The sequence below is a fragment of the Engraulis encrasicolus genome, chromosome 7, assembly GCF_034702125.1.
Source record: "Engraulis encrasicolus isolate BLACKSEA-1 chromosome 7, IST_EnEncr_1.0, whole genome shotgun sequence".
Lineage (NCBI taxonomy): Eukaryota > Metazoa > Chordata > Actinopteri > Clupeiformes > Engraulidae > Engraulis > Engraulis encrasicolus.
The window spans coordinates 9,393,326-9,406,821 of NC_085863.1; the positions used below are offsets into that span (position 1 = coordinate 9,393,326).

The following is a 13,496-nucleotide window of genomic DNA, read 5'->3' on the forward strand; positions in this document are numbered from 1 at the left end:
GTATACTTTATGTGCATACACTCATTCGTGTTTGTGTGTGTGTCTCTTGATTTGTGATTTGCGAGCTGATTGTGTTTGAATGAGCATGCATTAGGCTAGTGTTATACCATACCACCCTCATGTAGTGCCAGCATGTGTCCCTGATCGAGCCATTGGTGGGCAAGTAGGCCTATGTTAACCCAGCAATGCATGCTCTTGGACTGTACCAGTGGAACCAACAATTGGCATTAGAGATGCAATTTATCGATTAATTCATTAATCATTAGTTGATAGCCTTATCGATCGACTTAAGATTAATTGATAAGCAGCGTTTTCCCCTCGAAATCTCAATGTTTCTCGAAAAAAAACCTACACATTCTAAAAATTTTAATTAAAAATTGAGATTAAAAAACACATTTAAATTAATTCTATTTCAATTCTTTAATCCAAAGGTGATTTAAATATTCCCACTATTCACACCCCTCTTCACACACACACTCTTCACATGCCCATTTCACCTGGGTCTCTTGTCAGTTGAATTGTCGATTAATTGCGATTAATGTTTTTGAATCGATTAATGCATTGAACGATAATTAATCGATTAATCGTTTACATCCCTAGTTGGCATTGAAACATCTTTTTTTCACATTACTGTGTCATTCCACTTTTACATTACATTGCACTTAGCTGACGCTTTCATGTATTCAAAGCGACTTACAACTATTATTTTTCAGGGTATTGGTTACAGTCCCTGGAGCAATGTGGGGTTAGGTGCCTTGCTCAAGGGCACTTCAGCCATGGATGGAGATGTAGGGAGAGGTCAGGGGGGATTTGAACCTGCAATCCCTAGATTGAAAGACCAATTCTTTAACCACTAGGCCATGGCTGCCCCCAAAAGCTCACGCCCAACGTGGGGCACGAACCCACGACCCTGAGATTAAGAGTCTCATGCTCTACCGACTGAGCTAGCCGGGCACTTAGCTGATTATTTTATCCAGGGATGAAAGTAGTATTCATGTCTTACCGATGCTACCACCCCCCACCCGTAAACAAACAATAAACAAACAAAATAAACATGCAAACAAAAATACAGATATGTGCACTGTAGATATACTAGATCTCTACATGACTATTTTGGGTGTCTCATCATAGGACATTTCTCTCAAATTGCATAGTGTAGTTGTATGTTTTCTACTTGAATAGCAGACCTTACGAAGGCCTACTGGTATTTTCAAATGTGTTTTTGGCCAGCATTATACACCCTCCTAGTGACGCAACAGCTTCAGCATTGCTACCAGTCAGGTCAAGAGTCAATACAAGTACTTTCTGAGTTCCCGCAAATACGGGAACTCCTCCCACTTGTTGGGAAGTAAACAATCATTAGCAAACCAAGGGAGGCAATTTGAAAATGCTGTTTGGGAAATGTTAATTGTTATGCTCTTGGTCAGAAAAAGTCTTGAAGAGATTTGAAAGTCGATGATAATCAGGCTAGTGCTATGCACCCCCGGGCCTTATGTTTGACACCTGTGTGTTAGAGAATATTGATTACAGTCCTTGCAGAAATGTCTTACTCACTTTCACTTCAGCCATGTCACAGTGTAGGGAGGGACATACATTCCTCCTTCGGATGGAATTCACATCTTCCACATGTTCCAGTTCATACAGTGATTATTGATTTTTTTAAAATCAAATGTTTGTTATATACCGGTATATGTATATATTTCAAATAGATATATACAATACATAGGAAAATATTTTTGTGTTTAATGCTGATTTTTCCCCACCCATAATTCTCAGTATGGGCCGTGGCATCTTCCTGATCGAGCCTGTGGTGGGCGTGTACGCCTTGGCCATGTTCATGACGCCGCTGCTGGTGCAGCAGTATGTGTACCGCCGCAAGTGGGAGGAGATTACAGGCCACGCCTTCCCCAAGGAGCTCAACGTCTCCCACTGTGACATCACTCAGGGCAGTAACCACAGCAACCTGCACGGCCTGCACGGGGTAAGATGAGAACCGCCAAGCAGGGACCCATGCAGGGAGTCCATGGGCCCCTGATAGGGATGGCACAAACCGCACCGAAAACCGAAACCGTACAATTCACACACATACCGAACCGAACCATGCCATCCGTCGCAAACCGCAATTCATGTACTGCCCAGAAAAATATGTAAAACAGACATTCTAGGAGTATCTTATCCAGTCTCTCTGATTAAAACATTTGCGTATAAGACCAATCACAGGATGACACAATTAAAATCAAACCATTTTCACATTATGAGCCTATACAATAAGCCTATACATCACTTTATAACTGCAGTTATATAAATATTGTTTAATATTCCCAGTGCATCATTTATCGTGAACTAAAAAAAAGAACCGTAGAGAACCGAAAACCGTGACCTTGACACCGTGATATGAACCGAACCGTGAATTTTGTGAACCGTACCACCCCTAGCCACTGAGCCAGACAACAACAAAGCCCCCCCTCAAACGGGTTTTTTTTGGTAGCGTGGAGGCTTGGGCTTTGAGCCCCAATGGCTCTTAGACCCCTGGGCCTGGGCCCGGGAGGCCGTAATCTATCCTTGCCAACAATAAATAGAGTGTAGTGCAGTGGTTCCCAACCTATGGGCCGGGGCCCACTGGTGGGCCCTGAAGGTATTCCAAGTGGGCCTTGAAATCATTTTCTAAAAATAATAATCATATTTTGGTGTGTGCTACTGTTGATTTATTTGAGTTTTATTCTTAATTGGGTCAGAGTTGGGCCCAGGAAAATTTTTGACAATTTCGAGTGGGCCCCAAGTTGAAAAAGGTTGGGAACCCCTGGTCTAGTGGATTTGATCGTCCAGCTTATCATTAGCGCTTGTAGGCCTACTGAAATCCCCATAGCCATGCAGGGGTGGTAGTTAAATCACACAAAGTTACTAACCCCGTAAAAGATAAGTTAAGAAATCAAGCAATCAGTCTTTGTATGCAGAATATAGGCATGGGGCCCTTTTGAATGGCTTCCGTTGGCATTTACCATGGTGGGGGCGGGGCTGACTGTTGGGGGCCCCCTACACTGCACAAATTTGATGGGGCTCAAGGCAACTATAGTCTGATTGTTGGTAATACCATCTCTGGAATGAGGCCTGTTGTTAACTAGGATTCTGCCCTCAAAAGGAAACTGGAAGCTCCTATGCATTGTTGTAGAAACAATGCATGAGCAGGTCTTTAGTTTCACCCTGAAAGGTGATCCTGCACTAGTTTGCCACCAGAGGTGAGAAGTACTAAAGTTATGTACTTAAGTAAAAGTAGAAGTACCCTGCGAAAAAATTACTCAAGTAAAGTAAAAGTCCTAAGTAATAACTTTTAAATGTACTTTTTGTGTACAAAAGTACAAGTAGGCCTACTCGCAATGGGTGTCTTTCTCCATATCTGCCTACTTGATCCAATAGGAAATGTTTCTGCAATGGTTTTCAGTTCTATTTGAACATGACTATGGAGTCCTGTTAATGTTTTTTAAAGTATCTTTTCTGTCTGGGTGTCAGTTTGGAAGAGGGGCTTGGTCCCGCCTCCCTGCCCGCCGCTGAGGCTACACAAATATCCACGAAACAGGAAAACTTGGGATAAATGTAACTAGTAACAAACTCTTCTTCTAGAAATGTAAGGAGTAGAAAGTACAAGTAATTGTCAAAAAATGTAATTGAGTAAAAGTAAAAGTCTGCATTTTTATTTCTACTCAAGTAAGTACAAATTCCAGAAAAAAAATACTTGAGTACAGTAACGAAGTAAAAATACTCAGTTACGTTCCACCTCTGTTTGCCACTTGGGGTTCGAACTCGCCACCTACCACTCAACACTCCTGTATGGGCATGGGAGGCACAGCATGATAGACCACTGAGCTAAAGGACCAGACTGACAGCTCAGCGCTATCGATGGTATGAGGCTTCGGCTGGGAGGGAGATTTACTGACATTCTATCTACGCTGAATTCTGCTGGCTGGCATCCGTCACACCTGCCCTCCTTCAAACCACATCTATATTTCTCTATACTCTCTCACTCATCTTTCCTTCACTGTTACCGTTCTATTTTATGGTTTCAAAGCACCATCAATGACATTTCATGTCCTTTGACAGTCTCTAAAACAACAGGCAATATTCATCAACAATGCATCAAAGTATAAATTCAAATGGCCAATAAAGGAATAAGTTATTTGCATACACAATAGTTATCTAATCAACAAAACATGTATAACCCGTTTTTTAAAAGCTATTTCTCTAGTCCTTTGGTGTGACTCTCCAAAGTGTCACACCATATGACTTTTACCATCACACCATAGGACTTTTGAGCTTTTGAGTTAATTTAAAGCCCTGTCGTTGCCAACATCTTTCTTTCTCTCTCTCTCTCTCTCTCTCTCTCTCTCTCTCTCTCTCTCTCTCTCTCTCTCTCTCTCTCTCTCTCTCTCTCTCTCTCTCTCTCTCTCTCTCTGTCTCTCTCTCTCTCTCTCTCTCTCTCTCTCCCCATCTCCACTCCAGGCAGTACAGAGGGCGACTTCCCTGTTTCTGCTCCACAGTGAGCTCTGCTTCCTCCTCCCCAGCCTGCTCTCCTCCCTGCTGCTCCTCTCCTGCAGCGACTCCCACGGCCGCAAGGTAACATACAGAGTGCGTTACAATATGCAACCTTACCTCCTCCACTTGTGCTTGTGGCTTCGCCCCGCCTCCTGGTCCCTCCTCTGTGGAGAAAACGAGCCACAACAACTTTTGAGAGACTGTTTTTCATTCACCATCCCAATTGCAAATGAGAAGAAGACTTTACAATTGAGCTTTTGCAAGATATTGAAATATAATGCTGTTGTCAGTGATGCCATCATGACATATTACTTCTTGGTACGAGGCCACAAGCACAAGTGGAGGAGGCAAGGTTCCATATTGTAACGCACTCACAGGCCTCACCAGTAAATGTATACGGACTGCAAATCATTGCTAAGTAGGTGTTAACATTTAAGCACATTTTTGATACATTCGGTATATTGGAGAATTAGCGGCTGTATGTATACAGTAGGTAACTGGCTCCTCTCAACCCCATCTATGCTGTACAGCGGTACAGTAATCAGAAAAGGCATCTCCAAGGCATCTCCAAGGCAGTATACCACATCACCAAAAGTTTCTACATAGGCCTACAATATTTTTATAGGCCTAAATACAATAATATTTCTCGCACATGCAAATAAAATGCTTGTGCAAAGTGCGTGTAAACGCTTTATACTTTTTATAACTTATAACTATAATCTGAGACCCATTTGTAATATATTACCAAAGGGGCACCTAATACTTAGGGTAAGTTCCATCAGGCATGTCCCACTAACCCACAACAAGTCATTAATCCCCACTGGAAAAGCCTTGCTAAACTGCACCAAATCAACATTACCAGACAACCAACCAACATCCATGTGACTGCATCTTTTTTTTTGTCTTGTCTTTTTTAATGTCTGCGTGTATGGTCTGACTTCTCTTATCTTGAGGTGGCGCTCTTCCCCCCTCTCCTGGGTGACACGTCGTTCATGTTGGTCTATGCGCTCGTCAGCCACTTTTCTCTGGAGCTGCGCTACGTCCTACCGGCCGCCTTCCTGAGGGGACTGCTGGGGGGCCCAGCCCCCCTCCTCGGGGCCTGTTTCGCCTATGTGGCTGACAGGTGAGACAATTGGGCAAGTTGCAAGGCAGGGGTCCGTTTCTCGATTCTTGTCGTTGCTAACCGTCTTAAGACCGTCTTAAGACCGTCTTACCATTCCCTTGGATTCAGTGGTGAGCGTCGCTGTCGAGAGAGAGTTGAGTCGCTCTTACGAAGGATGTTGCTACCGTCGTTAGCAAAGACGCTTTCGAGATACGGACCCCAGGCTTATTTGTATTTTACATCTCAATATACAAATAAACAATGTACATTTTTCATGACCAGAAAAAAATAAAAAATAAAATTGTTTTTGACATCAGGCCCACTGACTGGGAGGGGGTAAGGGGTATGTTGTCTCAGGCAGATAGGGGCCCCAGAATTGGGTCCCCATTACATTGGGGGCCCTTTCAGATTTCTTTTGTCCAGCGCCCAGCGAAAGCTGTCAGCGGCCCTGGTGTCATGACCCTGATATGACACTGTTATGACTAGGCCTGGGTAAAATAATCAAGTTAATCGATTATCGATGGAATCGAATCGAAATTCACATAATCGATTCACAGGGCACAGAATCGATTTGATTTGGTTCCTTTTCTTTTTGTTCTTTTTGTTTAATTTAGGTCTATGGAAAATACCCACTAGGTATTAGTCAATGAGGCCTACCTACTTATTACAAATTAGCAATCTGTTACAGTTTTTCTCGATTGCCTCCACACAAGTTCTGGTACTTCACACACAATTCTCGGAACATCTCACCCATTTCCCAACTCCCCTAACCAATGTCACTGAACACTAAACACAATTCCTACTTAACACTCAAATTCCAGTTTTAAAACACACTCTTTTCACACCATTACACACAATTCTCTGGATTACACTCAATTTTCATAAAGAAAACACTGGGTTTCTCATGGAACACACTGTCATTCACAACACTACAATCAACTGCCATACTATGTTCACTTCCTCATCACATGGGCAAACTCTCTTCATACCGGTTTACAATCTGAAATCATCACCCCATAAGGACACACATTGCATGTGATATTGATGAAAACATGAGTGGATGCAGTGTGAAAACACATTTTTTTTCCATTTTTGAACTCCAAAATCTGTTATACAAAAGATCACTTTCATGTGGTTACCCAATATTTTACAATAAATTAGTGATTTTTTTTAAATGTCAGAAAAATATGTAAAATATATTTTTTTGCCACACATCTGTGTACTCAATGGAGGAGGCATGTGGCGATATTGCTGTTGATGCCTTCTCCGGGTGGATGCGCCATGCAAGACGGTATTTCCACTGGCCAGGGAAACTATTGCATGTGATGTGGATGAGGTCCTGTGGCCAGACCACAATAGAAGGCAGAGTAGATGTGAGTGTGTGTGTTTTTTTTTTTTCATAGCAATAGGCTATACAGTAATGTAATAGGTTTTTTGTATTGCCAAATAGGCAATGGGGTTTTTCTTTGTGTTGTTTTTGTGAAAAATAAATACAAATCTTTCTGTTTCTGTTTGTGTATTGTGGGAATGAAGTTTTTCCAACTTATGTCACAGTATCCATGCAATCCAGAAAAAAAGCCCAAGTTACTGGGAGAAATTAGTTTTACCCTGTGCCCAACAGTGTTTTAATGGGTCTGCAAATGTGTATTGTAGTGACTGTCTGTGTGTGTCATTTGACGACAAAATGAGGTTTTTAGAAGAGAGTACATTGTTTTGAGAGACGTGCATTTTTCAGAGGTAGTGAAGAGTTTGGCCCGTTGTGTGTGAGGTTTGGAGATTTGTGTGTAGAGTTTTGAGAATTCGAGGACCGATTCCGAAAATTGTGTGTAGGCAATCGAGAAAAACTGTAACACTGTCAAGCCACAGCCCTTTGACATTTTTATATAAAAATAGGGAACAGCATCTTTTGGGGGAAATCCTGGCACCAAAGAGGGAACGGATTGAGTCGATTCGGAATGAATTCGAATTGTGATTAATCGATTCGATACAGGAACATGGCTGCGATACCCAGCCCTAGTCATGACACTGTCAGCGACCCTGTTGGCATGACACTGTTTTGACACTGTTATGACACTGTCATGTCATGCATGTGACGCCGGCGTCAAGTGAAGTGTAACTAGGGCAGGGCAATATGACGATATATATCGTTATCGTGATATAAAAGTGTATATCGTGACCTTTCTCCTGTATCGTTTATATCTTGATAGTAATTTTATCAATTTTATACAATTGAATATCATTTAAATATATTTCATGTCGTCACAATACACACTATAAGTTCATGTAACTGTAAAATAACAATAAAAAGATAAATTTTAAAGAAAGATTGTTTGGCAACATGAAAAAACAAAGAGAATAACTGAAAATGTACGTAATTGTGCTATATCGTGATATATATGGTTATCATGATATAAAGTAATCCATATCGTGATATAGTTTTTTTCCATATCGACCAGCCCTAAGTGTAACCACCATGTGATCTCTAATGTGAAGGTGTGGTGAGGAGGTGGAGCCGGGCTCGGGTTCGGGCTGGGGCTCGGGCCGCAAGACCACGCGCATGGCCCTGCTGGAGATGCTGCTGGGGTTGCAGTCTGGCGTGGCCGCGCTCTGCTCCGGCTTCTACATCCAGCGCGCCGGCTTCACCTGGCCGTTCCTCACCGTGGCGACGCTGCACGTCCTGGCGCTCCTCTATGTGCTGTTTGCCCTGAAGGAGACCGTAGGCCTATCCAAACCAGCTCCGTCACCAGGAGCGGCACCTCAGGCCCGGCTACCGCCCGAACCAACGCCAGGCCAACCACTATCACCTCCCCCTCCCCCTCCCCCTGCTCCTGACCCCGTGACACCCCCTGGCCCTGACTTATGGTGCTGCCGGACATTGTTGATGAAGGCAGCGTCTAGTCTGCGGGCGGTGGTGTCCGTCTTCTCCAGCGGCACTACTCAAGGCTGCCACAGGGCGGCGCTGGTCCTCACCTTGGCCTCCTTCGCGCTGTACAACGTGGTCGTGCTGGGAGGCATGTCCCTGTTTGTCCTGTACGAGCTCAACGCACCGCTGTGCTGGGACGAGGTGGCCGTGGGGTACGGCTCGGCGCTCTCCTCCGCCGCGTACCCGGCCAGCTTTGCGGGTGTCTGGCTGTTGTCGCGGCGACTGGCCCTGGCCGACCTGCAGGTGGCGACGTTGGGCTTTGTCTCGCTCGCTGCCGGGTTTGTCATGGCCGCCTTCGCGCGCACTACACTGCTGATGTACCTGGGTAAGATTAGTCTGGGGTGTGTTTTTGGGTGTGATTTTGTGTCTGTTCACCATCCTGCTCTGAATAAGTACTATGTTAATTCCTGTCATATATTTGTCCCTCAATGAACAACTAACTTTTTTATTGCATTATTGAGTACTGCACAAATACTGTCTTTTTTCGTTATACCAGTAGGATTTTATGAGTGGATGTGTTATCTATTTCTATTCCGCTCTGTGTTATGTTATATACATTTTATTACTTACTATGTTATGAATCACTTTGTCAACTGTGTCGAGTGTTAAATGTGCTATAAAAATGAAGTGACTTATGCTTGCTGTGTTCACCATGCTGCTCATGTACCTGGATGAGACTATTGTGTGTTTGTGTGTGTGTGTGTGTTTGTGTGTGTGTGTGTGTTTGTGTGTGTGTGTGTGCTCGTTCACCCCTACGCTCATGTACCTACTAAATACCATAATGCGTCTTGTGCATTCTAGTGAGGATCCCTATGCTGTTCTCCATTATGCCGTCTCCAATCATGCGCTCTATGATGTCCAAGATGGTCCTGAGCTCTGAGCAAGGTGAGACACAAAGATACTGCAGTATAAGCCATTCACTACATTACCAAGCGAAGAGTTCAGATGCAAAACTCCCTAACTCCATTTCTGAAGACCTGCACTTCTATATATTGAGAACCCAGTTGTTGGTTTGGTTTACATTCATGTACTTGATAATACATATAAATAGTTATATTACATGAATAACATTTTAAAAATATGCAATTTTGATAGCTTTGTATTAAATAAAAATGAATTAAGATTATTTTCTGAAAAGGCACGTAGGGGGTTTTGCATCTGAACTCTTCAAATATATTCACTCACCTCACCTACCTTGACTCACATACTGTATGAACTTGACTGCCATCCCATTCCTAACCCAAAGGGTTCAGTATGATATCGGACCTTAGATATTGCAACCTCAACTCCTCAAGGAAGACTGTCCACAAGGTTCAGGAGTGTGTTTTCATTAGAATGTCATAAGACCATTCTTACAAAAAGCCCATTGGTGAAGTCACACACTGGTATTGGCTGTAGAAAGCCTGTGTGACTGTGATTGGTCATTCAAAGTCGTGGATTTAGAGGATCCACTTATTTATTTATGAAAAGTTTAAACTTCCAAATCCTAACTAAAGCTAAATAAATGACCCACTTCACCTTTCACCAGTACTAAACAGGTTCACAATGCATTGTCTTTTTGATCTTTCATTTTTTTGGTCCATTCTTTTGACCCCAACTAATATTCCCCATGATCTATTTAGTTAGGCTATGTAGTTTCCTCTTACAACCCCCTCCTGTTCCTCCTGCTCCATGCTCTCCAAGGTGCCATGTTTGCCTGTGTGGCCTTCCTGGAGATGGTGAGTGCTGGCCTGGCCTTCCCCATGTTCAGCAGCACCTACGCTGCAACCGTTGCCTGGTTCCCAGGATTCAGCTTCCTGCTGGCGGCGGCCATTACCCTTCTGCCCATCACCTTCATCTGGTCAGTATCAGGGGTGATAGTGAAAAAAATCCTGAGCCTGAACTTTTTTCCCTGCTCTAACGACGACGACAAGATACTGCATAGTGACGTAACGCAGGCCTATTTTGACACATTATTCAAACATTTAATAGCCTGTGTATGACCATTATTCAAGCCTGATAGTAGAAGAAAACCCTGAACCTGTAACGCTTTCTGAGATAAGAATAACCTAATGGCTAATTATTATCAATGTTTTTATTTTTGCAAACTGTCAAGCCTGAAATCAGGCATGGAACCTGAATACTATCAGCCCTGCAGTATGGCCCTCTTAAACCCAAGGAAAATACTTTCTGAATTTTAACAACTGAGCTCTACATAGCTTTCAGGTTGTAAAAAAAAAAAACTGGGGGAAAAATTTGGTGAAATTTACACAAAAGAAACAAAATGGCTTAGATGCATCCTTCTGCATCGATTGCTTGTACTCAAGTTCGAGAACAAAGCTTAGTTTCTGGTTTCTGAATTTGTATTGATTTGCTTTGTTTTCATTTATTAATCTACTGTATTTAGGAAGCACAGATCTTCTTGCTTCAGTACATAATAATCTTCGATTCTACATCTTCTTAGTATTTCATCGTTTTAGATTAAGATTACATCTTAGCTTGTAAATAATAACCTGATAACATACATGTGGATAGTAGAAAGTAGTCTAGTGACACAGAGTGGCCAGTGAATCACCAAGTTACTCACAACGCATGCAGTGATACAGTATCATGGTGTATGCGACTCTCTGAATCCCTGTGTGTGTGTGTGTGTGTGTGTGTGTGTGTGTGTGTGTGTGTGTCGGTGTGTGTGTGCAGTGCTATACAGCGGCTGCAAAGGGACATCCTTGAGGACACGAGTCAGCTAATCCCTCCGGAGAGCCCCTCTCTCCCAGATCAGGAGATGAGGCTATGATGCCCTCACTGGAGAGTGGACAACGGACTACTGAACTGGAAGCTAAGCAACTGTACTTTCAGACATGGAGTGTGCTGTATATACATGAGTATATGAAAATGTAAAATATAAATGTAAAATATGAAGAATCTTCAAAGACACCAACATGTATCTGAATCACTCACTAGTCATTCACTTGTTTCTGAAATACTTTAATTTGTTTTTAGACAGTATTGCTACAGTACATACATAGTCTCTACACAACGGGCATTCTTGTGGGCAGGATCACATGTGGCCATCTTGGTGCCTAACAGTCTTGTACGAAATTCCGAATTGAATGAATTTGAATTCAAAATAATGCCATAATAATATGAACACTAGGTGGTGGTGTTCTATGTACTCTCAATGGGTGGTGTAGCTTAAATTCAAAGAAATTCAAGGTAATGACACCACCTAGTGTTCGTATTATGGCATTGCTTTGAATTCAAATTCATTCAATTCGGAATTTCGTACAAGCCTGGTGCCGAATACAGGTCTCAACTACACTTGACTACGGAAGTGAGTGGGGGCACCTCCTGTGCACAGTAGTAGTAGTAGTAGTCTTCGTAGTATACATTTGTCCTTGGAAAAATGCACACAAAATATTGGCAGAGTTGCATTGCTCTGATGTAAGTGAGATAGGCATTTTGGGAGGTGGGAAACAGTTACAGTTAAGTATGCTATAGTACTACAAGTACTAATTTACTAGTATTTACTATTTCAGTGTTGTGAAGCATTACGGTACATTACATGAAAACTGGAATCACGCAAAGGACACGTGGGTCTCCCCCTTTCAAACTAGGACTGCCTTTCGTCTGTCTGCTATGCCCGTCTTGACCACCAAGTCACCATAGCCACATGCCCCCGACAGCATCAAGTAAAACCCAAATTAACAGAATATATATCTAACCGTTGGTTAAATAAGAAATCAAAAACAGAACCCCTGATTTAAAAAAGGCAAAAAAAAAACATTACAATTAATTCGTTCGATGCAGAAAATCACAGCAAATTGCCATCAAACGATGCCCTTGTATGTTCTAAGTTTTCCACCAAAAATGGAAAAACCCATCATGATCTTCAAAAAAAAGGAAAAGAAATTTCAGTGTCAGTTGAAAGAGATCATGTCCACCGCACTGTGGCATGCCTAACAGTTTAAACAGGAACGATGTTACTGTTCGGCAAGTGTCAATTCATATGAATGAATTTCATACAATATATCTTTCATCATCTGTGTATGATGTAACAGCATCGTCACTGAGGTTTCGTGTAAAGAGTGTATAAAATGTTAGCATTTCATCAACACGCACAGATGGATTGGAGTGTAAAAAAAAAAAACACGACAAACCCGCATGTAGTCTGTAAGAAACGTCATTCACTCGCTCATAAACTGTAGCAAACGAATGATCACCATGAGCCCTGGATTATCATATGCTCCAAACAGATCGTGGATCATAACATCAGGACTGCAGGGACGTTTGTGAACGTTTGTGATTAACGGCACCGCGTATAATACAGGCCTATCTATACGGACTTGCAAAAGGGCTTTAGCTCAATAGTTCTTGTGTAGAAAAAAGCATGACATGTTTTTTTTCTGTTGCCTTACAATATTATTTTTTCATTATTTTGTATACAGTATTCACTAAAACTATTGTGTACATGGTTTCCTAAGACAAACATACAAAGTCACTCTCTCTCTCACACACACACACACACACACACACACACACACACACACACACACACACACACACACACACACACACACACACACACACACACACACACACACACACACACACACACACACAAACAGAATGTGTAAACATTTCATCTTGCTGCACACCATCTCGTCTCCTCCCTGCCATCTCCACTGACACTGGTTGATGCCGATTTGCCAATGGGTGAAAACTGACAGTTAACAGTATGAATTTGACATGGTCCGCGGCTCAGATAGCAGACTTTGTGAACACTGCTTTCATCTCCAAACTCAAACTCTTCATGTCTGCATACATCCTCCCCTTCCCTACGAACACTGTCCAATATACGCCACACCAGCTCCACACCACAACGCACAAACGATACCTTGCGCAGGGCTCTACATTTCTAAACTCCACAACCAACTGGCCAAATGCTGCTTAAATTTCAGTTTGTCT

At 42.5% G+C, this 13,496-nt stretch overlaps 1 protein-coding gene and 1 non-coding gene across 2 annotated transcripts; one reads left to right on the top strand and one right to left on the bottom strand.

The window, feature by feature from the left end:
• Positions 1–881: 881 nt before the first annotated feature.
• Positions 882–954, bottom strand: trnak-cuu (transfer RNA lysine (anticodon CUU)). The gene has a single exon. It is a non-coding gene; the product is annotated as a tRNA-Lys (tRNA).
• Positions 955–1,777: 823 nt separating this feature from the next.
• Positions 1,778–11,325, top strand: slc46a3 (solute carrier family 46 member 3). Its single transcript, XM_063204212.1, has 7 exons — positions 1,778–1,981; positions 4,495–4,608; positions 5,481–5,650; positions 8,123–8,877; positions 9,354–9,437; positions 10,236–10,392; positions 11,229–11,325. Exons 1-7 carry the CDS (start codon positions 1,778–1,780, stop codon positions 11,323–11,325), a joined length of 1,581 nt encoding a protein of 526 aa, XP_063060282.1.
• The last annotated feature ends 2,171 nt before the right edge of the window (positions 11,326–13,496 follow it).